Source organism: Gossypium raimondii, chromosome 13, assembly GCF_025698545.1.
Source record: "Gossypium raimondii isolate GPD5lz chromosome 13, ASM2569854v1, whole genome shotgun sequence".
Lineage (NCBI taxonomy): Eukaryota > Viridiplantae > Streptophyta > Magnoliopsida > Malvales > Malvaceae > Gossypium > Gossypium raimondii.
In genome coordinates, this window is record NC_068577.1 from 4,539,779 (window position 1) to 4,567,408 (window position 27,630).

Here is a 27,630-nt window from a genome sequence, read left to right on the forward strand (position 1 = left end):
AGTGCGCTGAAGTGCATTATGCTTCTATTTATGTGTTGGAGAGAGACTATGGGTAATTTATGTCAATTTAGTCAAAAATAGTATTCAATTAAAATATAACATGTAATCCTTATTATTTTAAACCATACAAGCAAAGTTAAAGATCCGAAAATATTAATCATCCTATTATTTTATATTATTCCCATAAAATTAAATAAATAAAAATTATTTATTGAATTATCTCACTTTTTGGACGGGCCTTCGGGCTGGATGACCCAACCCAAGGACAGGTCTAGTGACAGTTCATATGACAGTTTACGTATACTTCATTATAGACGTAAATATGCTTTCTAATTTCTATACATATTTTTAAATATTTGTTGAATTTTTTTTTTTAATTTTTATGAGGTTGACGTGAAGAATGGAGAGCCATGATGATGACCCCACAAAAAAATATTACTTATAATTTTTCAAATTTGTTTTATACAATTGATGTATTAATCCACAAAAAATTTAAAATTGACCTCACAAAATTTTTGATCCCACATAAATTTAAAATAACCCACCAAAGTTTTTGAAATAAATTATTTATATAAAAATAAATGAATCTCTTTCCATTCACTAAAATCTCAAAATTCATAATTATTTATTGAATGGGTTTGGGATTATTAATTTTATATGGGATTCCTAACATCGTGAGTGGATAATAATCTTCAGAGGATGATTAATACAAACCCAAAGAAATTTAGATAACTTTTATGTACTTAAAGGCTTAGATATACTTAGTTTAAATGTTTAGTAGAAATGAAAAAAATTTGTGAAATTGATGAATAACAAGAATATCATGTATTAGTTGTTATGACTCTTATAAATAATTTAATGATGAATTATCACAGGAATTGTCAAATCACTACTTTTATCTAAAAAAACAAATTAACAAAAGAAACAAAATTGGAAGAGAGGTTGGCCTATTTTAGAAATTGGATTAGAATAAGCTACAAATTTAATGAGAAGCAATGTTTAGACACCTTAGGCCTTAAAAAATTGGAAATTGCTTTTGGGGAGAATTGTTGACATTTGATGCAAGATTGAGGATTCATTTGTAAATGAATTCCCATTTTCATGTCTAAGAAATTTGGTAATTTCATTAATTAACCTAACATCTTACGGAAAGATTCATAAAAACCCAAAGCCAAAACAGCCCCAGCTGAATCTCTCTCTCTCTCTCTCCTATTCTCCCAAATCTCACTTTACTTCTCGTCTCTGAAAACCCAGAAAGAACCTGTGGGTTTCACTGTTGTTGAAGCAAAACTGGAGGATCCTTCAAAAACCCTTTATGGGTTCACCTCCATTCTTCTCAAAATCGCCTAAAAATACTCTTTTTCCCAGGTTTTCAGCCATGGAAATGGAGACTCATTAACGAAAGTTTCATTCAAGGCAATGTGGAAAAGAACGTAGATTCCTTTGCAGTCTCCGACGATGGTGGCTGCATTGTCTCGTCCACCAACTCCTTCAAAGCCCACTGTTGAAGAACCACAGCAAGAAACAAATAGTACCCATCAAAAGCCTCCTCTCAAAGACAATGGCTCCGGTGTTCCGAGAAAGCCCAGAGGACGGCAAGTTTCTTCAAGGTATTTGTCTCCTTCTCCTTCATCGTCTTCTTCCACTTCTTCTACTTCATCGGCGGCCAAACCGACGGCAAGATTTCCTTCGCCCCTTATATCTCGTTCCACTAATACTATGTCGACGGGGAACAAAGCGGCTGCGAGATTCCATTCCCCGCTTGTTTCTCGTTCAACGAATGCTAGTACGACGTCGTCTTCGCTTCCTAAACGGTCTCAATCCGTCGACCGGAGGCGGCCGGGGAGTCAATTGCCGCCAGGAAATAACAATGCTAATGGCTCCACGGAATTGTCAGCTGCTACCAAGATGTTGATTACTTCAACGCGAAGTTTGTCGGTTTCGTTTCAAGGCGAGTCCTATTCGCTTCCGATCAGTAAGGCTAAGGCTCAAGTGGGTTCTACTCTGATAAGGAAAGCAACACCCGAAAGGCGTAGAGCTACTCCGGTGAGAGATCACGGGGAGAACTCGAAGCCTGCGGATCAGCAACTCTGGCCGGCCAGAAACCGGAAAGGGAATTCCGGTCCGGGTTCGGGTTCAAACCTGTTGTCTAGGAGCTTTGATTATAGTGGTGAAAGGAAGGATTTTGGATCTGGGGCAGTGCTGGCTAAGTCACTGCAACAATCAATGATGTTTGATGAGAGTAGCAGAAGGGTTTCTTTTGATGGTGGTAGTAGATTGAGTTTAGATTTGGGTAGCTCCGAGTTGTTAAAAGAAGCTAATAAGCTAAACCCAGATTCCAATTCTTTAATTGAGACTTCTAATGAACTCACTGCATCTGATACAGATAGTATATCATCTGGGAGCACCAATTCTGGAACTGGAAGAAGTGGGAATTTGAAAGGGAAGAATGGACCCCGTAATATTGTTGTGTCTGCAAGGTTTTGGCAGGAAACTAATAGCAGGTTGAGGCGGTTGCAGGACCCGGGTTCACCTTTGTCTTCGAGCCCAGGGTCTAGAATTGGTTCACCAGCTAAGTTTAGTCAACCAAGAAGGGTTTCTTGTGACAGTGCAGTGGCTTCTCCTATTAGGTGTAGTATAAGACCTGCTTCTCCTAGTAAGCTTTGGACATCTTCGGCTTCGACTCTGACTCCGTCGAGGGGACTAAGTCCTGGTCGAGTTAGAAATGCAGTTAGTGGTAAAGAGATGATTAGTAATGCTGTTAATACCCCTTCGATTCTTAGCTTTTCCGTTGATATTCGGAGAGGGAAGAAGGGAGAGGATCGAATTGTTGATGCTCATACATTGAGGCTTTTTTATAACGGTTACTTGCAATGGAGATTTGCAAATGCAAGGGCGGATGCAGCTTTCATTGTGCAAAAACTGAGTGCTGAGGTATGGTTATCCTGCCTTCTCATTGCTCTTAATACGTTCAATGTTCTTGTATGCTTATGTGTATTTGATGAATTCTTCAACTTATTTCACCAGTTTTAGTTTGGCAAACAAGCTGAACCCAACTAGTTTATGGTAAAGGTTGCCTATAATGCAAGTGGCAGCTTAGTTCTTGCAATATGGTACTCCTTGGAGAGTATCATGTAGTCTTCTCCTATATGGTATCACATGATTTGTTTACGTGCTACTGCTACATAAATTACCTGTAGTTCCTAAGGAAAGCATGTCCATGTCCAGTTGTCCTTTTTATATTTGCTAAGAGATTAAATTTAATGACGGAAGGATCTTGAGGCAATATATTGTCATACTTTTGAATAGTAAAATCCTTGATGTGATCGATGATTGGTGAGTTGGCTCCATTCTGAAGGTAAGAGTTAGTACTCTAGGCAGCTTTGGCACAGTACTTATCGGCTCAAGATGATGCAAAATCATTGAGAAATACATACTTATGAATGTTATATATATACACATACATATGTGTATGCATATACTGTTGTAAATTTGCTTAGTGGAATGTGTTGTGGACTTATTGGAAGAAGGCAAATTAAAGATATGCCTGGCGAGGAATTATTTAAATGTTTTTGGGTTCAATTAGTGTCTGTCATAAACTGGACATGGTGCTCTTAATCTGTTCTTGGCAAGAGATAAGTGAACTACGCTGACTGTATTTTCAGTTAAAAGGGCCTATTTAAAGATTTACTGGTAGAATAGAACTAGTGCCCTGCTTTTTAAATTCTTCAGGATGTCATCACTTCTCTGGTAACAGCCTATATAATAAACTGGAATTTTACTAACCGTTTGCTGTAATTATCAGTTTGATATTAAAAAGAAAACAATAATCATGAGTTGAGGTTTAACATGATGGTTGATAATAAATCTGGTTTGTTCACCTCTAATGTTCCTTCACTTGTATCAGAAAAATCTGTGGAATGCATGGGTAACAACTTCGGAACTGCGGCATTCTGTGACCCTGAAGAGAATAAAGTTGCTACTGCTGAGGCAAAAGTTGAAATTAACTTCCATCTTGAAAAGACAAGTAAGATTCAAAACTTCAAGTTTCTCGAAGTGTTAAACTTAATCCTTGTAGACTCTTTCATAGACAAAACTGTTTTTAACTATCTGATTATAGCTTTACCTTCATATTATCATATCATACACGTATTTCATGTCTGTATCCATGCTTTCATTAAAAGAAAAAATGACTACATTGTTAGGAATTAATATGATGAGAATGAAATCATCAATCTAGGATCTGGTCTTATAATGAGGAATTCTTTAGTTTCTTTGCCTGGCCCTTAATATTTAATAATCCACTTAGATACCTGCTTTGAAGTAGTTAAAATTCACTTGCATAAAATGAGTAGGTGCTCAAATAATTGGTACTAATTAAGACATAAAACACAGAAAAATGGAAAACTAGATGTACTATTCTTGTTGACTGTAGAGAATGGGTCAGTGTTTGAGTTTTTTAAAATTTCGTGCGCCTTCTGGAGTTAAGAGGAAGTCAGAAAGAAAATGAGTGAATAAGAACCCAAGGAAAGTTAGAGAAGAAAAATTGTGTACTTTATATTTCATTCCGAAAGGAAAAAATTCGAACCTCAGTTCTTACTGCATACTTGTTAGAACAGACCTGTCCTTTCTATTCTCAGTTACAAGATGCTGGCTTTTATAGCATGAATTCTCTTCTTGACTTAACTTTTTTGTAATTGGTGAGTGTAGATAGCTCATTTAGAAGCATGGTCCCTCCTCGAGAGAGACCACTCTAGCTCTTTGCTAGGAGCAACTGAAGCTTTAAAGGCTAGTACTCTTCGACTTCCAATTGTTGGAAAAGCAACAGTAAGTTTCTTCCTTATTCTTTTCTTTTCCCGTATTTTCCATATACGATGTGTTGATGATTCAATTCGTGACTATATCATAGTTTAAAATGTTGTTCGTTTCTCTTCCCTTTCTCTGTTCTCTCATAATAGGCTGATATCCAAAATCTGAAGGATGCAATCAGTTCAGCAGTTGAGATGATGCAGGCAATGGCATCTTCAATATGCTCACTGTTGTCAAAGGTAAAATTCATTAATTCAATCTCATGGGCATTAGTCTTCCAAAATAAAAATCATCGAGTTGTTTTATATGGTAATTATTTGTAATAGTTCAGTTCTCTACAGGCTGGTTGTATCTTGTGGTGGCCTGATTGCGGCTCATCAATAAAAGGGCAAATCTACCTGATTATCTAAATCTTATTTGTCCCTTGCAGGTGGAGGAAATGAATTCTTTGGTAGCAGAACTTGCGAGCTTGGCTGCAAAGGAAACTGTTTTGCTTGAACATTGTAAGGATTTTTTGTCTGCATTAGCAGCCATTCAGGTAAATACGGTGTTCTGTTTTATGTTCCAAGCTTTTCTCAGCTTTCATCTGCTCATGTGGCTCATTAGAAGTCTTTTCAACAGGTTAAGGACTGTAGCTTGAGGTCACATATAATACAACTAAAGTGTGTACCTGCGACCAACAACCTGACCACACTTGTGTAGAACTGATCTTATTTGACAACTCACCCTAAACGCTAACATTACCCCCAAGCTTATGTTTCTTACAGTAGGCAGAGGCGGCACCGGACAAAATCACGGCAGACTGAATATATCTAGGTTTGGCTTCTCTCATTTTAGCAGTTCTAGAACCAGTTGTTGTCTTTCATGATCAAGTGGCTTATCCTCTCAACTGATTTCTCATTTCTGTATACAAGAACCCCATGATTTTTTGGTTTTTTTTCCCACTTTTTAGGTAAAAGAAAGCATTGTATATATATGTAAGTTCATCTGATAACCTATTATTATGTATTTCTTGATCTACACTGATTAATCATCTAAGAATGATCTTGTTGATGCCTGTTAAATCATATACTGCCCTTTTCCATCGTCTCTAATGTCATTGAACCGCATACACATTGATGTGGTGTTGCATGATTCGAGTGCACAAAAACAAATCATGTTTCCTATCTGAATTGATTAAGCCTTGTTGAGGAAACAGCTATATACCCCATTCAAGAACTGTGAAGGGGGCAATTTCTGTCTAGAGGATGGAGCAAATACCATATTAGTGTTTCAGTCATGCTGGTATTTGTTTTGTTTTCCTACTTAGGCTATCTCAATCTAGGATCAGGGCGTGCCACTAGTTTCATAGAGGGCTGATAGTTGTACTTGCATAGTATCCATCAAATGATATATTGCTGATGAGAATCAAATGTTGGTGCTTGTTCAATCAATTGGATCAACCTAACCCTTGGTTGACAGGATTTACCATTTTCATTTCATTTTACTTTAGAAATATGCCAATCAGCCTGGCATTCACCATGTCATTTTCCTTATGAATGTCAAAAGGGGTACTAATGACCATTGGTTTTAACTTTTTCTATGCCAAAATGAGGTGAAAGAGACACCTAGTATGGCACAAAGTAAAAGAACAAGGTTAGGCCTTAAGTTGATGTTGACCACACAAATAATGCCTTAGAGGGTGAGGGATTCACCATTGTTTTTTGAGTAATGAATATATAGAAATAAAAGAGAAACAAGGTTTAGGAAAGGTGGCTTAATTGAGCAGCAATATTTCAGCAGAGTTACATGAGGTTGAGTGTTTTATGGTGGAGCAAATATTAGTATTATGATCTTTAGCTACCACTTTTGAGGCCATATCAAAATCAAACCTTTAAAATGGGTCGATTAAGGCTAAAGCCATTTCAGACATGCTCAAATAAAGATTTTGACACACTTTATTAGCTGTTTTTTTTTTCCTTTAAAATTCAGTGAACTCACATATAATAATGTCCCATTATATGATTTAATAAAGTATTAAATTGTATGGGTTTCTAGAAGGATAAATCTCAAAATTATATGTGAACTTTGATTTTATATGCAATTATTTTACATGAATTTTGATTTTGTGTAATTTTATAACATCAGTTTATGTTTATATATTGCATAAGAAATAATTTTATTTATTCAATATAAAATAAATTGATGTATTTATTTTTTAAACGCGTATGATTGAATTAAAATTAAGTTTCATGTATATATTCGAACCGCAATCAAAGTTTCATGTGTATAATTACATTAAATTAAAATTCATATATACAAATACACATTAAAATAAAGTTTATGTATTCATCTCTTTCTAAGTTAGAATGTAGGTTGTTCTTCTCTTCCTTCCAACTGAGAAAGTGAATCTTTCTTTTGTCTGCCTTGTGCTTCCACCAAAAATTTCGGACAGCTTTGTCAATAGAATTACAAACATTTATAGGGCCGTGCGGATTTGATTACTGTTCATTTTCCACCCGGTTAGAGGAATCTCGCTCTTCAATTCTGAATCTGCCTTGGATTTTGTCAAAAACGGATGGGAAAAACTTCTTCTACGACAAGAAATAAAGACTTAGCTCCATTCATCGATTCATTTTTTATTCACATTTAGGCCCATTTAGAGGCAACATTCCTTTCACATTTTAACCAAGCAACTTTATTTATGCTTATTTTAATACATATCATATTCATGAAACGATATTGCATTAATAATAAACACTTAGTCCTTAGTAAACTCTAGCGGAATGAGACTCATATATTTACGATTCTAAATGATCACATCACACATATTCCACCAATTATGCATCCAACTAATGACCCAAGATGCACTAAAGTGCTATGGTGTAAGGCATCACATCGGTGTTCCAAAGCGCACACACTAATCCTTATGGCATGCCAATTGTATCTTAATTGCTCTACTAAGCTTACTAGATCAGCTTACTTATTTAATTAATTAAAATCGATGTCACATGATGATTCTCATGCACATATACACGTCACATACACATATTCACCGATTTTTATTTTTAAACTCTTATCGTTCTTCAATTACCAAATTCACTCTTTAAGAGCTCATAAAACCATTCATTAACAATTTATACACTTTTCACTTATTCACTTATCACTTAGGTGAATTATATCACTAATTCACATTCATATATATATATATATATATATATATAAATATGTCAATATGCATTTCTCAACAAGGTATTTTAGCCATTACTTCACAATTTCTCTAGCAACATTTTACATATATTATCACTATATCTCATTCTCAATGCTCAATACAACATTTAAATTTGCATCTTATGTAACACATTTCTCATTTTCAGTTTCCACAATTTATCACATCTTCTTCGTTGTATTGCATGGCTAATTTTTGCTAATTTATGACAATTAATCACATTTTATTATTTTTAAGAACACCTTTTTACTCAATATACTACTGACATTAAAATTTTCATAACACTTTAATAGTTCTTTTTTTATGTAATTAAAGTCAAAGCTTATTACTACTGGAATTTTCTTGCTATTAATGACAAATTTCAAGCCATGGTTTTTCACATAATAATACACATAATCACTTCAACCCTTCATTTTACTAATTATTCAAACTCGTAATTATGTTATTTAAGAGAAAGAAAATTCAAGTATACTTACCTAGGTAATCATTAACAAAACAAGGCTTCTCTCTAACCCTTCATTTTCACTTTCTCCATGCTTGGAACCCTTCTCTCCTCTTCTTTCTCTTTTTCTCCACCCAACACAAGAATATACTCAAGTTATCAAAGCATGCTCATCACGTTTTAAACACAACCTTAAATAAAGAAGGTGAAAATTCTGAAAAACATGTTTCTTACCTTTACCGAAACTTTCTCTCTCTAGTCGAAGTTTTCTCTTTCTAAACCATGAAACCCTAGACTTTAATGAAGAAGATGATGGCAGGAATGGGTTGATTTAAAGAGGAGATGAGAAGAATGAAAAGAGACCTTTTTTTTTCTCCTACAAGAGAGGGAGGGGCGGCACACTTTAGTAGGAGAGTTCAAATTTTGGTTAAAATCGAATTAACCGATTGAACTTATCTAATTTGGTTAATCGGCTGGTTAACCGATTTAGTTCAGACAGTCGGTTAAAAGTTTTTTAAAATTTCATATTCGAAGTTGCGATCGGATCGATTCTTTTTAATAAATCAATTCAATACATTTCTTATGTACCCATAGGTGCTATATTGGATTTGAAAACGGTTAATTCGATTCGAAATCGAGTAATTAAATAAATTAACTTAACTTAATAAATAATATTATATATTATATGTATTAGACTATAACTAATTCTGTTAACTCAGTTAATTTAGAAAATTCAGTCAAATGAACATTATCCATTTATTTTTTTGATATGTTTTAGACTTGTTTTAACAAAAAAAAACCCAAAACATATAAATTTTGATTAATTCGGTTAACCGAAATATATCAGTTCGATTAATTTTTTGAAAAAATTTAGTTCAGTTAAAATATTAATTTAATTAATTTTAATTCGATTCGGTTAACCGTTTGAACACTCTGGGGAAATCTCATATTTCTGTTCTCATTTATCCCATTTTAAAATGGGTGGTCAAAAGTCAAAGTCAAAAGTCAAATGATTTTATACTCATCCAGTGGCCACAATCAAACCCAACAATTTAATATCTCATTATTATAATATTTTAAACACAATTTCATGAAAAATATTAAAATACTTTTTTTATGAAAAAATTGCACTTTAACCCTTTTTATCACTTTTACATTTTTTTTATTTCCATTCACGACACTTAACAAATCAAGATTTCCATAATTCATACTTATCATCCATAATTATTGATTATTCATGTAAAAATTACATTTACGTCATTTTCAGTAAAATGGAACAATTACAAATTAGACCCTATACTCTTCACTTTCATTCAAGTTAGTCCAATCGAGGCTTCCTTTAACGCTAATGTATATTTGATGTAATCCTTCGTGCTGCTGAGAATTCAAGGGTATATGGGTAGCTGTTGAAATTGGAGGTTTATACAAATATGCGTTGAAAACAAGGGAAATGGAGATTTTAAGAGACATTGAAAATAGACCTTCCATCTTTTTTAATTTATTTTTTAATTTAATTTAATGGGTTTTAACTTTGCTTCCAATAATCACAAGCCATTTTTCTTGTCTTCTGACTTTAATTTTTCATAATAACAATAATAATATATTTGGAGTTTTTTTTGCAATAATTTTCATTTGATACCATCAACTTCTTTGTTGCTTGGAAGCTTTTTCATGTCCTCCTCTTTCTGTCTTTGATAATTCTTATTTGCTGTTTGTTTCTCGAGAAAGTTTATAGATATATATTGTTTGATATTGAATTTCATATCTTTTACTCTATTAAAGAAGTTAAACCTCATACTTTAATTTGTCAAAATTTTGACATTCCCACTTCAAAACTTTAAGAAGTTAATCTAAGGGTAAACTATTAAAATAGTCACTTTTGTTTGTTTCAGATTACATTTTAGCCACTTATGTTTGAAATATTACGTTTTAGTCACTTACGTTATCGTGTTGTAATATTTTAGACACGTTAAATAATCATTTCAAACAAAATTTTAGGTTAAATTATACAATTGGTCACTATATATATTTTTTGGTTTGAGCAATTTAATATTTTCTTTTATGTTTTTAACTTTATTTTCTTTATTTTTCATTCTCTTCGCTACTCCTCTATTTTCCTCACTTCTCTATTTCTTTTAACATAGTTTTTCTATGTTTTCCATCTGTTAAAACTAGTCCCTATACTTTTATTTTTTGAACATTTTAATTTTTTCTTTTATTTCTTTATTTGTTAAAGAAAAATATCCTTGATTACATAGAAAACTACGTTAAAAGAAATGGAGAAGGGAGGAAAACATAGGAAGAAGCAAAGAGAATAGAAAATAAAGAAAAAAAATAAAGTTAAAAGAACATAAAAGAAAAGAATTAAATTGCTTAAAACGAAAAAAATATAGGGACCAATTGTATAATTTAATCTAAAATTTTCATTTGAAATGATGATTTAATGTGTCACGTAACATTTCAAATATAAATGACTAAAATGTAACTGAGGCAAACAAAAGTGATTATTTTGAGAGTTTACCCTTAATCTAATTATCGATAAAATATGAATTTAAATTGCTGATTTTCATTATTTGTTTTATATAAATTGTCGAATTGGAAATGTTTAATTCATTACATATAGATTGTTGAACTATTGATTTTTATGTAGCGATTTAATGATAAGGTTTAACAAGGTTACGAATTGAACAAACATCTTACGTTTTAAAAGGAAAGAGGATCAAAATGTAATAAATTGAAATAGAATGACATAAAATAGAATTATGAAATTTTTCCTTCCCTACAAAATATGGAACTTAGATCTCAATCTAATCTCAATAAACATTTGAACCTAATCATTGGTTTAGGGTTTATGAAAGTTTAATTTAACGTAAAATAGATCGAGAGATTGTGAATTGTAGCAAAAGATCTTAATCTTAGTTGTAAAGATTTTATTCTCATTTTATTTTGAAAATTTTGTGATAGTTTTTTTAATTTAAATTTATAAATGTTAATATAAAATGTATTTTAAAAAATATTTATTTTATTTCACAAGATATAACGAGCCGATAATTAATCTTTTGTATTCATTGGTTGATAGATGAATAAAAATTAGAAATAAGTTTAAAAAAATTTGAATTGAAAAGATGATGTATGCTTGTAGTTAAAGTTGTAGGATAATTTTAAAAAAACCGAACTTGTATCCTCTTGTAAGACGTTGTTATGGGTAAAAGTACTATGGAGTCTACTGTATTAGGATTCTTATTATATTTTGCCTTTTTCTATAAAAAACGAACAAATTAATATTTGTGCATTAGGTCAAAGAGCAAACTAGTCTTTTATTTAAAAATTCATTTACTTTTTTTGTTAAGTGCTGACGCTGCTGATAGAACATCTAGACAGTGACACTTGGCGTGCTATGTGTACCTCATGTTGATATGGATGGATTAATTCAAGCAACTAGATAGTAATACGCCATCACTTAATAATAGAAATTGAAGAAATTTTTAATAGAATGACCAACTTGTTCTTTGATATAATGTACATGCCTAATTTGTCCATTTTTTTACTAGAGAGGGCAAAATACAATTCAACTTTTAATACAAAGGTCTCCATGGTGCTTTTATTGTCATTATCCTTTATCAAATGTCAATAATTTTAACAAATAACTAGGAGGCCATGTTATGGGAATTGATTGCATATTGTCTATTCTACATAAAAAAACAGATCATTATATATATATATATATATATATGTAATTATCTAGTTATTCGTTATACCAATTTTTAACCGGAGAAATAGAATTCTAGAGGGACTACTTTGGTAAAGAAAACAAAATATAAAATCTAACTCTATGATGAGATAATCAAATGAGAAGACATTTGTGAATGAATTTGCATATCATTTACACCATAATGTACCATTATAGAGAAAGATTAAAGTCTAAGAAATTTGGTAATTTAATTAATTAACCTAACATCTTACAAAAGATTCATAAAAGCCCAAAGCCAAAAATAGCCCCAGCTGAATCTCTCTCCCTCTCTTCTCTGTTATTCTCCCAAATCTCACCACACCCAACCTTCTCTTCTCTGAAAACCCAGAAAAAACCTCTGTGTGTTTCACAACTTTTAACTATTGTTGAAGTTAAAATGGAGAATCCTTCAAAAACCCTTTATGGGTTCACCGCCATTCTCCTCAAAATCGCCTAAAAATCCTCTTTTCCCCCAGGTTTTCAGCCATGGAAATGGTGACTCATTAACGAAAGTTTCTTTCAAGGCAATGTGGAAAACAACGTAGATTCCTTTGCAGTCTCTGATGATGGTGGCTGCATTGTCTCGTCCACCAACTCCTTCACGCCCCACTGTTGAACCACAGAAAGAAACAAATAGTACCCATCAAAAGCCCCCTCTCAAAGGCAATGGCTCCACTGTTACGAGAAAGTCCAGAGGACGACAAGTTTCTTCAAGGTATTTGTCTCCTTCTCCTTCATCGTCTTCTTCCACTTCTTCTACTTCATCGGCGGCCAAACCAACGGCGAGATTTCCTTCGCCCCTTATATCTCGTTCCACTAATACTATGTCGACGGGGAACAAAGCAGCTGCGAGATTCCATTCCCCGCTTGTTTCTCGTTCAACGAATGCTAGTACGACGTCGTCTTCGCTTCCTAAACGGTCTCAATCCGTCGACCGGAGGCGGCCGGGGAGTCAATTGCCGCCGGGAAATAACAATGCTAATGGCTCCACGGAATTGTCAGCAGCTACCAAGATGTTGATTACTTCAACGCGAAGTTTGTCGGTTTCGTTTCAAGGCGAGTCCTATTCGCTTCCGATCAGTAAGGCTAAGGCTCAAGTGGGTTCTACTCTGATAAGGAAAGCAACACCCGAAAGGCGTAGAGCTACTCCGGTGAGAGATCACGGGGAGAACTCGAAACCTGCGGATCAGCAACTCTGGCCGGCCAGAAACCGGAAAGGGAATTCCGGTCCGGGTTCGGGTTCAAACCTGTTGTCTAGGAGCTTTGATTGTAGTGGTGAAAGGAAGGATTTTGGATCTGGGGCAGTGCTGGCTAAGTCACTGCAACAATCAATGATGCTTGATGAGAGTAGCAAAAGGGTTTCTTTTGATGGTAGTAGATTGAGTTTGGATTTGGGTAGCTCCGAGTTGTTAAAAGAAGCTAATAAGCTAAACCCAGATTCCAATTCTTTAATTGAGGCTTCTAATGAACTCAATGCATCTGATACAGATAGTATATCATCTGGGAGCACCAATTCTGGAACTGGAAGAAGTGGGAATTTGAAAGGGAAGAATGGACCCCGTAATATTGTTGTGTCTGCAAGGTTTTGGCAGGAAACTAATAGCCGGTTAAGGCGGTTGCAGGACCCAGGTTCACCTTTGTCTTCGAGCCCGGGTTCTAGAATTGGTTCACCAGCTAAGTTTAGTCAACCAAAAAGGGTTTCTTGTGATGGTGCAGTGGCTTCTCCTATTAGGGGTTGTATAAGACCTGCTTCTCCTAGTAAGCTTTGGACATCTTCGGCTTCATCTCCTACTCCATCGAGGGGACTAAGTCCTGGTCGGGTTAGAAATGCAGTTGGTGGTAAAGAGATGATTGGGAATGCTGTTAATACCCCTTCAATTCTCAGCTTTTCCGTTGATATTCGGAGAGGAAAGAAGGGAGAGGATCTAATTTTCGATGCTCATGCATTGAGGCTTTTTTATAACGGTTACTTGCAATGGAGATTTGCAAATGCAAGGGCAGATGCAACTTTCATAATGCAAAAACTGAGCGCTGAGGTATGGTTATCCTCCCTTTCCTTCTCATTGCTCTTAATATGTTCAACGTACATGTATGCTTTCATATATTTTATGAATTCTAAAACTTATTTCACCAGTATTAGTTTGGAAAACAAGCTGAACCCAACTAGTTTATGGCAAAGGTTGCCAATAATGCAAGTGGCAGCTCAGTCCCTGCATTATGGTACCCTTTGGAGAGTATCTTGTAGTCTTCTCCAATATGTTATCACATAATTTGTTTATGTGCTACATGAATTACCCTTAGTTCCTGAGAAAAGCATGCCAGTTGTCCTTTTTATATTTGCTAAGAGATTAGATTTAGTGACAGAAGGATCTTAAGGCAATATATTGTCATACTTTTGAATAGTAAAATCCTTGATGTGATCGATGATTGGTGAGTTGGCTCCATGCTGAAGGTAAGAGTTAGTACTCTAGGCAGCTTTGGCACAGTACTTATTGGCTCAAGATGATGCAAAATCATTGAGAAATACATACTTACTAATATTATTGAGCAGCTTCGTTTCCCATATACCATTCTTTTACTAGAGTATTAATTGATAAACTATAATTGCTTAAACTTCCCTGAGTAACATTTTGAATTCTTGTTGTTACTGAGAGGCTGAAGATGTAGACATTTTATCACATTGGGTAAGATAAGGTTGCTCTTTGGGAAGTTTCTATCGTCCATAATGGACATTGCATAGTCATTAGGTTGGATTCCAATAATTATTTTTACTCTGGCCTTATTGTCATTGTGTCGCTTCCCCAATGGTCCTTGTTTCTTTAAGTTTAGAGGCAAAGAAAGGTTAATTATCTGAAAGAACTGAAAACCTATTCTGAGTATTTCAGTTGGTATATGGGGTCAACATGGAGTGAGTGTTTAGTAGTAAATGATCATAAAACTGTATGAATTTGATATGTGATGTCAAAGTAGATGAATTGTGGCTGATCTTGTGTGTCAATCTAGTCTTAATTCTGATCTTATAAAGAGATTTTCAAGCTCTTTCCATCTCTCTCTCTCTATATATATATATATTCCATCTATATATGTATATACTGTTGTAAATTTGCTTAGTGGAATGTGTAGTGGACTTGTTGGAAAAAGGCAAAATTAAAGTTATGCCTGGCGAGGAATTATTTGGATGTTTTTGGGTTCCATTAGTGTCTGTTGTAAATTGGACATGGTGCTCTTAATCTGTTCTTGGCAAGAGATAAGTGAATGATGCTGACTTTATAACGGTTAAAAAGGCCTATTCAAAGATTAACTGGTAGAATAGAACTAGAGCCCCGCTTCTAATATTCTTCAGGATGTCATCACTTCTCTGGTAACAGCAATCAATGTTGGGTCAAAATTGGTCTGCTGGGTTTTGCTATATGATAAACTGAAATTTTATGAACTGATTGGTGTGATTATCAGTTTGATCTAAAAAAGAAAATAATAATCGTGAGTTGAGGTTTAACTTGATAGTCGAAGTCTGGTTCTAATGTTCCTTCTTTTGTATCAGAAAAATCTGTGGAATGCATGGGTAACAACATCAGAACTGCGGCATTCTGTGACCCTCAAGAGAGTAAAGTTGCTGCTGCTTAGGCAAAAGTTGAAATTCACTTCCATCCTGAAAAGACAAGTAAGATTCAAAACTTCAAGTTTCTCAAAGTATTGAACCAAATCCTTGTAACTCGTTCATACAACTGTTTTCAACTATCTGATCATGGTTTTAACTTCGTATTTATCAATTCATAGCCATGCTTTCATAGACAACATTGTTAGGAATTAATATGATGAGAATGAAATCATCAAACTCGTTCATAGACAACTGTTTTCAACTATCTGATCATGGTTTTAGCTTCGAATTTATTAAATCATATCCATGCTCTCATAGACAACATTGTTAGGAATTAGTATGATGAGAATGAAACCATCAAACTAGGACCTGGTCTTATAATGAGGAATTCTTTAGTTTCTTGCAATGGTAACGGGGCTGCCTGGCTTTTAATAATTAATAATCTGCTTAGATACCTGCTTGGAAGTAGTCAGAATCCACTTGCATCATTAAAATGAGTAGGTGCTTAAAAATTGGTGCTAATTAAGACATAAAACACCAAAAAATGGAAAACTAGATGTACTGTTCTTGTCTGCTGTGGAGAATGGTCAATATTTGATTTATTGCAAACTCCGTGCACCTTCTGGAGTTAAAAGGAAGTCAGAAAGAAAATGAGCAAATAAGAACCCAAGGAAAGTCGAGAAGAGAAAACTTTTGTACTGTTGTATTTCATTCCTGAAAGAAAAAAGGCGGTTGGTGATTTGATACTTTGAACTTCACTTCTTACTGCATGCTAGTTAGAACAGACCTATCCTTTACATTCTCAGTTACAAGATGCTGGCTTTTATAGCATGAGCACACTTCATGACTAAATTTTTTTAATAATTGGTGAGTGTAGATAGCTCATTTAGAAGCATGGGCCCTCCTGGAGAGAGACCACTCTAGCTCTTTGCTAGGAGCAACTGAAGCTTTAAAGGCTAGTACTCTTCGACTTCCAATTGTTGGAAAAGCAACAGTAAGTTTCTTCCTTTCTCTTTTCCCCTATTTTCCATATACGATGCGTCAATGATTCGATTAATGAGTATTAATGTAGTTTAAAATAGTTTGTTTCTCTTCCCTTTCTCTGTTCTCTCATAATAGGCAGACATCCAAAATCTGAAGGATGCTATCAGTTCAGCAGTTGAGATGATGCAGGCAATGGCATCTTCAATATGCTCATTGTCATCAAAGGTGAAATTCATTAATTCAATCTTGTGGGATTAGTCTTCCAAAATAAAGACCATTGAGTTGTTTTTTTTGTGGTAATTATTTGTAATCGTTGAGTTCTTTACAAACCAGTTGTATCTTGTGAAGACTTCGTAATAACTCTATAGCGAGCTTTTCATTGACATCAGATGAAAAAAATAAGCTCTATAGCAAGCTTTTCATTGACATTAGATAAACTGATTATAGCTGCCGGAGAAGGCTCTTCATTCACATTAGGTAGGTTCTCTGAAATGAGAGATTATAGGACTCAACCATAAGTGAGTCTCGAGGTTAGATAGGCAATGGAAATATATATTACCATCTGTCAGTGCGCTTTACAAGCAGTGCGCTCTCCATTTTGGAGGCTTCTTTCATGGGAAAGAGAAGAAAACTGCTTACTGAAAGGTAATGCTAAATAGGAATAGTTAGTGGAAAAAACCCTTGCAGCTGATTGTATTCTTTGCCTTGCTTTTTCCATCTAAAACTTGGATCAGACATTTTTGTCACAAGGGACTATTACTGCCGATCCTGAGATATTTAGTAATTTCCATTAATAAACAAATTATTTGTGTTTGTCCTGAACTTGCTCTTTGAAAAGGGCAAATCTACCCTAATTATCTATATCTCATTTGCCCCTAGCAGGTGGAGGAAATGAATTCTTTGGTGGCTGAACTTGCGAGCTTGGCTGCAAAGGAAACGGTTTTGCTTGAACATTGTAAGGATTTTTTGTCCGCGTTAGCAGCCATTCAGGTAAATATGGTGTTTTTGTTTTATGTTCCAAGCTTTTCTCAGCTTTCATCTGCTCATGTGGCTAAGTCTTTTCAACAGGTTAAGGACTGTAGTTTGAGGTCACATATAATACAACTAAATCGTGTACCCACGACCAACAACCTGACCACACGTGTGTAGAACTGATCTTATTTGACAACTCACCCTTAACGCTAACATTACACCCGAGCTCGTGTTCTTACATTAGGTGAAGGCGGCACCAAGCAAAATCACAGCAGTCTGAATATATCTTGGTTTGGCTTCTCATTTTAGCAGTTCCAGAACCAGTTATTATCTTTCATGATCAAGTGGCTTTTCCTCTCAACTGAGTTCTCATTTCTGTACACAAAACCCCCTGATTTTTTGGTTTTTTTCCCCCTCTTTTTTTTAGGTAAAAGAAAGCATTGTATATATAAATATGTAAGTTCATCTGATAACCTATTATTATGTATTTCTTGGCCTACACTAATTAATCATCTAAGCATGATCTTGTTGATGCTTGTTAAATTATACTGTCTTTTTCCGTTGTCTCAAAAACTTAATTGAACCGCATTGCATACGCATTGTTGTTGTGGTGCATGATTTGAGTGCATGGAAACGAATTGTGTTTCCTATTCGAATCGGTTAAGCCTTGTTGATCAAACAGCTATATATATACCCCATTCAAGATGGTGGAGGGGGCTAAAATTTTCCATTCAAGATTTGTTACATTGGGGCAAATTCTGTCTATAGGATGAAGCAAATACCATATTAGTGTTTCAGTGATGCTGGTATTTGTTTTGTTTTCCTACGGATAGGCTTATCTCAATCTAAGTCAGGGCATGTCACCAGTAAGTTTATAGAAGAGTGAAAGTCGTATTTACAGATTATCCATCATATGAGATCGTTGATGAGAGACTTGAATGTTGGTGCTTGCCTAATCATTTAAAATATGCCAATTAATTTTATTTAAATGTCAAAAGGGATTCCTTACCAGGACCATTGGTTTTAAACTTTTTCTTCGGCTTCAGTCATGCAATGCCAAAATGGGGGTAAAAGAGACACCTACGATGGTACAAATACAATGTAAAAGAACATGGGCCTTAAGTTGGTGTTGAACACACAAATAAAGCCTTAGAGGGTGAAGGATCCCCCATTTTTTTGAGTGCCCCTTCCAGGGAATGAATATATAGGAAGGTGGCTTAATTAGGCAACAATACTTTACCGAAAGTTACGGAGTCGAAGCAAATATTTGTATTGGAATCTTTGGTTTGGTTTTTTACAAAAATATTATAAAAAAAATAAAAAATAACTAAAATGTTATAACTTTTTTTTATTTACCAAAATATATATATATATATATTTTATTTACCAAAATATATCAAAAAAAAAACCTAACACCAGCCTGATCAGGTCAATTAAATTGGCGGCACCAAAGGTGCCAAATTGAGTAATACTTAATTTTTTAAATTAAAATAGAGTTATTAAATAAAGAATTGAGTTGAAGGGGAATAAAAAGAAAATAATAAATAAGGAGGGCTTAGAAGGCAATTAGCCACATTTCAATTTTAGTGCGCGAGGAGCAGCAATTCACTTTCAAAATTCAAAATGGTAAATTTGCATGTCAGGTCCTTAAAACTGCAAATGGTCACTTAATTAGAATTCTCTCATTTAATAACCCTATTTTAATTTAAAAAAATTAAGTATTACTTAATATTTTGTTAAATTAAAATAGAGTTATTAAATGAGAATAGTTTATTAAATTAAAATAGAGTTATTAAATAAAAAATAATAAATAAGGAGGACTTAGAAAGCAATTACACACTTTTTTTTTTCCTTTGGCACCATGGTGCGCCAATGACTTTGGCACCATTGGTGCCACCAATTTATTTGGCACCTTTGGTGCCGCCAATTTAATTGGCTTGATCAGGCTGGTGTCAGGTTTTTTTTTTGTTTGTTTGTTTTTTTTGATATATTTTGATAAATAAAAAAATATATATTTTGGTAAATAAAAAAAATTATAACATTTTGGTTATTTTTTTATAATATTTTGTAAAAAACCCGACATACTCTGTTAGCAATTTTTCTAAATTAATGTCATTTGGTTTGGTTTATCCAATTTGGAATAGTTGTTGTAGTCTCTTTCTCATTTAAGAGTGGACATACCTAAATTTAGAAAATCCCGATCGTCCCAATGAATTAAGGTAAATTTTTATTATTGTCTCTTGATCTACTTAGAACCTCAAACATTTGTGAGAGATGGCATCTAATAGATTTGAAGCTCCATATTTACTCAATATAGAAGCCTTCAAAATGGAGAGTTAAACATATAAATTAAATAAAGGAGAGCATCGAAGCAACTTGCATGAATGACCCTCAAAAGTTCATTATACAGTAACCATTCTTTCCCCTTACAGTACTGTAATGTTTTTCATCATAGTTTTAGTTCATGACAATATATGCTTTCATTTTTGCTAAAATTAACATAAAACTAGTTTTCAATTTTAGTAAAATGCCCCCCCAAAAAACCCACCAAAAAAAAGGCAGCTACTATGTTTTTTTCCTTTCATTTCTACTTTAAGAAACCGAATGCCTTCTATTTCTGGATGGTGTTGATTTGGCTTCTTCAGGATTGGCCGAACCGAGACTTTCTGATGAATCCGAACCGCTGTTTTCACCTTGGGCTCCTTTGCTTGACCATATCTTTGAAAATATCCTCTTGGATTTCAATAAACCTTTCATTTTACTAATGGCAACTTTGTCGACGCTGTTCCTACTATCTCCGCCGTTTCTCTCACTCCCTCCAATGCCGTTGCTCATCCTCAAGGCAGCTATTTCGCCTTTCAGGGCCTTGAGTTCCTCGGCTGTGGCCACTGCATCCCAATCTTCCTCCGGGTGGGTTGCTGCTGACCTTGAGCTCCCATGAGATCCAATATTTAGATCCTTCAGGCCTCTAGGCAAGTCAGGAGTGCTACTTCCTGATGAAGCAGTAGCCCTTACCTGCTCGAAAAACAGAACCTGCACAACGACACGCAATGGGAGTCTCTCATTTTGCACAGCGTGCATACATGCATCAACTGATAGTTTCTTGCAATCCATTAATTTGCATATTCTTTTCCTCTCACTCTTGCTGATCCCTGGGTGCTCCTGCATTGAAGCCGAGTGGATTTTAAGTCAACAGAATCAGTTTTGCCTTCATAATAATAACCGTCAAAAAGTTGATGGTATTGGTTCAAGTATAATGTAATAACAATTTGTAAGTACATCGACAAAAATAGAGTTTGGCAAGATTCTCACCTTAAGGTACATGTCAATGGCTCGGTAAAGCCCATCGTGAGAAGGCCGAGAGATGCAAGACACCAGTTCAGCTAGGTCTACAAACTTCGACAAGGGTAAGTTGGGATCCTTTGCAATTTCAGCAAGATATGCATCGATCAATTTTGCCACCATCAGCTTGGAAGCATCGGTTAGGATTCCAGGTCTTCGTATTTCCTGGACCTCGTTGTCTTCCGACTCGAATTCAGCATTCTGATCTTGCATCAGAAACTCTTTCACTATTTTCTGTACCGTATCAACATCATACACTACATCTTCCCCGTCTGCAGCTCGTATTGAAAGATCATTTACGGAAGCCTCCTCAAGTTGCTGCCCTATTCGCCTCACGAGCTGCTCCTGGGCCATTTCTCCCAAGTCAACAATGATGGCTGCTTTCAATAACTTCAGCAAGAAACTACAAGATACACTTCCTTTCTCAGCAGGCAACAGCCAGACAATAGCATCAACTGTTGATCTATACTTTATGACATCCCCGGAACGGATCACGCCCTTACTGAAACCAGGCAACCTTCTGTAAGAATAAGCTTTCAAAGCTTCTCCAATCACTTCATGAGATAGTATTCCTTTGGTTTTAATATTCATTATGACACGCTTATATAGATCAATTTCAAGTTCACACAAATCCTCAACCCACCAGTCCTTTGGCACAGGTCGGTTTCTGAAACCATTACAGTTCAGATCATTTCCATTTTCCTCTGGGACCTTCCTCCGGTTATAAGTGTAGGACCAATCAACCTTGGAAACATCAATGCAAGCCTTGGTAGCTATAGCATCGATGCAGAGACCAACCACCTTCAATTCCTCGGATAATGGTAACATAGATTTCGTGGTCTGAAGAACAATGATCGAATCCTTCCAGCTATGGAAGATGCTGGAGTTGAGGAAGACATCGATCTTGTAAATTAGGTTTCCTTTTTCGATGGTCTCATGCATTCCTAAGTACTCAGCTGCACATCTAGCAGCGACAACATTGAAAGCATTGAGGGTGACAGTCATGCCGTAACAAAATTTGGCACATATCTCAAAGGCAACTGGGCCTCCGGGAATGTCAGAAATCTGAATTTCATCATTGTTTTCTTCATTACCACTTGCAACCAACTTTTGTAAGTATGCACTTTTCGACAGAAGAGGAAACTGCATATACGTTCACAAAGATATAAGTTCGGATTGCATGTAAGATACAATGGAAATATGGAAAGCATTCTAGTAAGGACATTACGCTTGAAGAGAATGCTCGACCATAGACGGAAATTCATGAAAACCGGAAGAAAATGCTTACCTTGTGCAGATAAAACTTAACATCCCCTACAGTGACAGTGATGTCAGTTGCCAGCTCACTTGCCACGTACCTGACATGCAGATATAAGCTTAAAACATCAGAACTTCGAAAAATTCACACAGGTGGGACAAAGGCAACATTATATCAAACACCGGTCCATGGTACAGTTATCTATTTAAGAATAAGTGAATTACATTAACGAAATGAATACACGTTATATCTGCGTTGCTGTGATGTATAGGCCACAAGGTGACAAGTTACGAGATGTATTTAACTAATGACGGTTTTAAGGAGCCGATCTACAGCTGTAGAACATGTAACAAATAGCTAAGGAAACTAGTAGTATAAGTAATGTCAATTCATTACCGCATTCAAATAGTACATCGAGAAATCTAGTTCAAATTTCTTCTTGGCAAGATCAGTGCATTTAAAAGGTGAAATTTCAGTCAAATTTTAACTGGATGTTGGGATTAAGTTATCTTTGGACCTCATCCTACATTCCCGAGGTTGTTATCACTTTAACAAATTCAGGGTTGAACTCATACACGGCGATAGGAAAGAATATGGTTATAAAGAATCGAAAAGAGGAGGATTCCCACTATCTTCATAAGCAGAAGTTCGAGCTACCTATTATTGGATCTCAAGGATCGTGAATTTGAAATTGTTAATATTTGTGCCACGCACGGAGTTAGTATAACCCGAGTATGCAAAAGGCCGAAAAGTATAACACATACACAAGGAACCATATAAGATTTAACCAGAAAAAAGAAAAGGATAGATCAAAAGTCAAAACGAAAGAAGATTAGTCAGTCTTAACTCACGAGCAGCAAAGTATGCGGCGCTAAGAGGAACGTAACAAAATCAATGGCCTATAAAAGCTGCAAATCACATAAACCATTCTATGGTATACCACAAATGGTCATTTAGAAAAAAGGACCACAATTTCACATAGCCACGAAAAGATTCCTAGTTTACGCATAAACCAAAGAGGCAACGTTACCGGAGTTCGGAGTATGCAATTGAAATGAACAAATGAAGGCAAGAGATAATCACTTGATGGTCTTATGAAAGAATGGATTGAACTATGTGGACATAGTTTTATTTTTCTCAACAAATGATAAATTGTGAATAAGGTTCCAAGAGATCTCACCTCGCATTGTTCCCATCACTCTGAAACGTATCTGGCTTCGATCCAAGCTTCATGAACTTCATATTGACACACAAAAAGAACCCCTTCCCCTCTGCAAACCTCAAAAACTATACTCTCAGCTACTTGATCAGATCACAAGAAAATCAAATACCAATGGAACATAACACCAACTCGAGGAAAAGTTGCCAAAACTGGTAACCGATACTCCCAACTGTGAGGACCGAGTTTTCTGAATTCAAACAGATTTCTGTGGTTCAATGAGACTAAAGAACTAAGGGAAAGGAAGGGATATATGCTACGAAAGCATATGACGGAATCTCAACAGCAATCGAGGCAGGGAGGGTCTGAATACGATGGGGTTTTTTCTGAGTAACAATTTAAGAAAAGGTTCTCTTGAATGGCAAGAGAGGCATGGAAGAGGTTGTTGTTTCCTATGTTGATGGCAAAGCCCACCGAGTGCGGGCGAACTCGGTCAGCTTAGGGGACATAAACAACAGACTCTTTACACTAAAATAATGCCCAAAACCAGAGACTATCACAAGCACCAATCTGACTTCACCTCTTCTCCCCCACACACTAATTTTTTAAAGCATATAAAAGATTCATATCACCAAGACCTTTTAAGGTCCTTTAAAGCTTCAAGTTCCAAACTTGGCATGTACAAATCAAATATCTATATCCATCCATCCATCCATCCATCCGTCCATCCATCCATACATGTGTATATATATATTGCTTTTACCGTTGAAATCTGAAATCCTGCAATGGAAAACAGCATCTTGGAATCAGTTGAAGAAACCACCAAAACGGTAGACAACAAGCATCTCTCTATCTTTATTTATTTTATTTTATTTTTTATTCAAAGAATGGGGAATCAATGAAAAAGGATAACAAAAAGATTATAAAAGTAATATAGTAATGAACAATCAAACATCAACTAACCAACAAATTAACAACAATATCATTCACAAATTGGAACTGAAATCTGAGGAATCTACCAGAATATATATAATCACAAAAATCTAATAAAAAATATCAAAATTCCAACATTCAAGATCAGATTTTACAGCATGGGAAACCGGGAAAATGCCCACAATCAAAAAGATTTTTGAGAATGACAAAACAAATGCAGAAATTACCAAGAAATTTACACCATCATTGAGGAGAATTAAGTAGCAAAACTCAAAAAAAAAAAAAAAAGTAACCAAATTTACACAATAAACCCACCAATAAAAACCAAACTTTCAAGTACCCATCAGTTTTAGACAAAAAACCAAAACTTGTTGGCAAATGTTTTTTTTATCTGGGTTTTATGTGTAGTGGCAAATACTACAACTTTTCCCTTCAATTACACAAACCAAGAAACAAAAACTTTAACTTTGATGCTTTGGGTATTTTTTTTTCCTCTTTTATGAAGATTGGTGAAGAAAGTAGATTTAGCTTCATTGGGTTATTGGGAGAAAAAGGGGTATAAGCATTAAAACAGTCGACATATAAGCTGAGTTAAGCACGCCAAAGGCTGACAACGCGGCTTTCTTGCTTTGCCACCTTCTTTTTTACTAAATGCCTTCTCTTTACTTGTATCCTAATTAACCTTTCATTCTCCGCCTTTTGCTGTATTCAACAACTGTTTCCTCAGAAAGTAATGATGATAATAATAATGATGGAGAGTTTTTATTGGAATTTCATGATTTTCTTACCATAACAAATGAAAATGACAAGGAAAAAGAAAAAACAATGTCTCTGTCCAAAATCAAGTTACATTGTTCCTTTCATGGTGGTGAAATCATGACTGTACAGTGAGGGTAAAGAAATTCTTTTTCCCTTCTATTTTGGTTTTCTAGTTGGGTGAGTTTATTGGAATATTGTCAATGTCGACAACAAATCAAACAGTTTATTCCTGTTTCAATGTTATATGATTTTAGATTTAGCCGAGAGCAGTTCACGATCCGGGTCAAGTTCGGAACAGGCTTAAGTTCATTTTAAATTCGATCCGATCTGAAATATGAATATAAAATTTTATTTAAATTTACTCATATTTGTGAATGATTAACTTAAATTTATTTTAAATCTGTTCATATTATTTTTAAAAATATATTTATTTATTATAGTTTTATATAGTCATTTTAATTTTTTTAAATGTTTACATTATAATAGTATTATATATTACTATAGATTTAGTTTTGATATGTTATAAATTACATAATATATAAAAATAACATACTATAAAATATTACGAACTTAAAAAATGGGTTGGGCCAAACTAGGTTTGGGCTCGGGTTTAAACTTTCCAAACTAAGCTCAACTCATTTTCTAAGTTTGTAATATATTATATTATACTATTTTTATATATTATATAATTTATAGCACATAAAAATTAAATATTTAATAATATATAAGGCTATTATGTAGGCATTAAAAAATTAAGTTGCTGAAATTTTATTCATATATAATAAATGAAAAAAAATAAAAATATTAAATATTATATAAATATATAAATAAAAACTAAAAATGGGCTGACCAAAATGGGTTTCGATTAACCATTTATAAATATGGACGAGTTTGGTCAAAATTTTAGACTCATATTTTCAGATGGGCCAAGCTTAAACAAATATAAAATGTGTTAATATCATACTCAAGTCCAATCCAACTTATTAACACCTCTAGCCGGCGATAGTTACTTCAATATAGCATGGGATAAATCTCAAAATTATATTTGAACGGTTCAATGTACAATGTCATACATAAACTTTGGTTTTGTATAATTTTATACATTAAATTTTGATTTAATTCAAATTTCACTAAACTACTAACCCAATTATCAATATAACATCATTTTATATTTACATATTGCATATTGCATATACAAATATTTTATTTATCCAATATAAAAATAAATTGATATATTTATTTCTTTAAATCTATACAATTAAATCAAAATTAAAGTTTTATGCATACATATTTAAATTATATTTTAATTTTTTATATATAATCGCACTAAATCAAAATTAATATATAGTAACAAACCTTACATTATAAAATAAAATTCTAATTGAAGAGTATAAAAGGCTATCAATTATTACATCCAAATATGATATTAGCTATTGTTGTTAGAGTAGCTTCATAGGTATATACTTTTTTTTATTGGTGAAATAATTCCTATCATATTTGTTTTTTCTGATATAATGCTTAGAACTACCCATAGTCCCTCATCAACCCATAAATAGAAAGATAATACGTTTCAATGCACTCGAACCTACATCCTCTTACACTGGTAACAATATTCATACCAATCTAACTGAGACTCAATCGACTTTTTTTTTTTGTAATTTGCTTAATAAACACACATCCAACTTTTGATATGGTGGTATCATATTGTAGATCAGATAGCAATATTTCCCCGACCAAAATCAACAAAGAAGGCAGCATTGTTCAATATAAAATTGGAGTAAAAGAACATTTAATATTCCTCATTTCAACACTTCCCTTTGAAAGTGCTACATTTCTTTCACCTTTCACACCACATTTTGAGGCTTTCCTTCTTTCCCTTTAGCTTGGAATAGGACTAAATTTGATAATTAGGTTCACTTTAGTATTTATATTTTTTAAATCTATTTTGGTATTTGAACTTAACAAGTAAGTCCATTTTAGTCCTTGAACTTGATAAATATAAAAAATTTGATGATTTAGCACTTTGAGATTGTACCACATCATCCAGAACCCAAAATTGACCTAATTGAATATAGGTACAAAAATGGACTAAATTGTCAAATTTGGGGACTAAAAGTTATATTAACCCCTTATAAGTTAGTAAAGATCATGAGAGGTATCTATCTCAAAATCCCACACATGTTGCTGACTGTATCACACTGTATGTGTATATATAATATAAACCCTATTGCTAGATCATCTCATCTCATATATATATTTGAGGATTTCTTAACAAACACTTGATTCCTTGTCTACTATTTTAATTCAACCAAATCCTAAAAGTCAAGGAGAAGGTTTCCTTGGGCAGAAATTTTTACCACATGTCATTGTGTGATTGGGGGAATAAAATTGAAATCGAGTCAAATTGAGGTCAAACAGTGGTAAGTTTGAGTTTAA

The 27,630-nt window shown here is 34.3% G+C and overlaps 3 protein-coding genes and 1 long non-coding RNA gene across 8 annotated transcripts; 2 read left to right on the forward strand and 2 right to left on the reverse strand.

Annotated features, from left to right (window-relative positions):
- Nucleotides 1-1,021: 1,021 nt before the first annotated feature.
- LOC105782738 (QWRF motif-containing protein 2) lies at nucleotides 1,022-5,876 on the forward strand. The gene is made up of 6 exons (XM_012607686.2): nucleotides 1,022-2,934; nucleotides 3,908-4,027; nucleotides 4,711-4,827; nucleotides 4,959-5,048; nucleotides 5,240-5,347; nucleotides 5,431-5,876. The coding sequence occupies exons 1-6, from the start codon at nucleotides 1,459-1,461 to the stop codon at nucleotides 5,509-5,511; spliced, it is 1,992 nt and encodes a 663-aa protein (XP_012463140.1). The 5' UTR covers nucleotides 1,022-1,458; the 3' UTR covers nucleotides 5,512-5,876.
- A 1,177-nt stretch (nucleotides 5,877-7,053) lies between these two features.
- Nucleotides 7,054-8,848, reverse strand: LOC128035940 (uncharacterized). Its single transcript, XR_008192610.1, has 2 exons — nucleotides 8,494-8,848; nucleotides 7,054-7,382 (listed from the first exon to the last, which is right to left on the reverse strand). It is a non-coding gene; the product is annotated as an uncharacterized LOC128035940 (long non-coding RNA).
- A 3,582-nt stretch (nucleotides 8,849-12,430) lies between these two features.
- Nucleotides 12,431-18,286, forward strand: LOC105782739 (QWRF motif-containing protein 2). 4 transcript variants are annotated; one of them, XM_052626144.1, is made up of 6 exons: nucleotides 12,432-14,225; nucleotides 15,731-15,850; nucleotides 16,665-16,781; nucleotides 16,907-16,996; nucleotides 17,651-17,761; nucleotides 17,840-18,286. In XM_052626144.1, exons 1-6 carry the CDS (start codon nucleotides 12,753-12,755, stop codon nucleotides 17,918-17,920), a joined length of 1,992 nt encoding a protein of 663 aa, XP_052482104.1. In that variant the 5' UTR covers nucleotides 12,432-12,752; the 3' UTR covers nucleotides 17,921-18,286. The 4 variants fall into 4 exon arrangements, with proteins under 4 accessions (XP_052482105.1, XP_052482106.1, XP_052482104.1 ...); XM_012607687.2 differs by having other exon boundaries at nucleotides 12,433-14,225; nucleotides 17,654-17,761; XM_052626145.1 differs by lacking the exon at nucleotides 17,840-18,286 and having other exon boundaries at nucleotides 12,431-14,225; nucleotides 16,870-16,996; nucleotides 17,654-17,761.
- Nucleotides 18,287-20,119: 1,833 nt separating this feature from the next.
- Nucleotides 20,120-25,154, reverse strand: LOC105783061 (BTB/POZ domain-containing protein NPY2). 2 transcript variants are annotated; one of them, XM_012608245.2, is made up of 5 exons: nucleotides 24,751-25,154; nucleotides 23,524-24,282; nucleotides 22,374-22,443; nucleotides 21,056-22,228; nucleotides 20,120-20,905 (listed from the first exon to the last, which is right to left on the reverse strand). In XM_012608245.2, exons 2-5 carry the CDS (start codon nucleotides 23,583-23,585, stop codon nucleotides 20,336-20,338), a joined length of 1,875 nt encoding a protein of 624 aa, XP_012463699.1. In that variant the 5' UTR covers nucleotides 23,586-24,282; nucleotides 24,751-25,154; the 3' UTR covers nucleotides 20,120-20,335. The 2 variants fall into 2 exon arrangements, with proteins under 2 accessions (XP_012463699.1, XP_052482589.1); XM_052626629.1 differs by lacking the exon at nucleotides 24,751-25,154 and adding an exon at nucleotides 24,663-24,722.
- Between the last annotated feature and the right edge of the window lie 2,476 nt (nucleotides 25,155-27,630).

Bases quoted from the DNA above. Each gene is read 5' to 3' on its own strand.
- LOC105782738 (XM_012607686.2), top strand. From the start codon at position 1,459: ATGGTGGCTGCATTGTCTCGTCCACCAACTCCTTCAAAGCCCACTGTT. The intron at 4,028-4,710 runs GTAAGATTCAAA...TGGTGAGTGTAG, and splicing joins CTTCCATCTTGAAAAGACAA to ATAGCTCATTTAGAAGCATG. The intron at 5,049-5,239 runs GTAAAATTCATT...TGTCCCTTGCAG, and splicing joins TATGCTCACTGTTGTCAAAG to GTGGAGGAAATGAATTCTTT.
- LOC105782739 (XM_052626144.1), top strand. From the start codon at position 12,753: ATGATGGTGGCTGCATTGTCTCGTCCACCAACTCCTTCACGCCCCACT. The intron at 16,997-17,650 runs GTGAAATTCATT...ATTTGCCCCTAG, and splicing joins TATGCTCATTGTCATCAAAG to CAGGTGGAGGAAATGAATTC. The intron at 17,762-17,839 runs GTAAATATGGTG...TCTTTTCAACAG, and splicing joins CCGCGTTAGCAGCCATTCAG to GTTAAGGACTGTAGTTTGAG.
- LOC105783061 (XM_012608245.2), bottom strand. From the start codon at position 23,585: ATGAAGTTCATGAAGCTTGGATCGAAGCCAGATACGTTTCAGAGTGAT. The intron at 22,444-23,523 runs GTGAGATCTCTT...TCTGCATGTCAG, and splicing joins AGTGATGGGAACAATGCGAG to GTACGTGGCAAGTGAGCTGG. The intron at 20,906-21,055 runs GTGAGAATCTTG...GCTTCAATGCAG, and splicing joins CCATTGACATGTACCTTAAG to GAGCACCCAGGGATCAGCAA.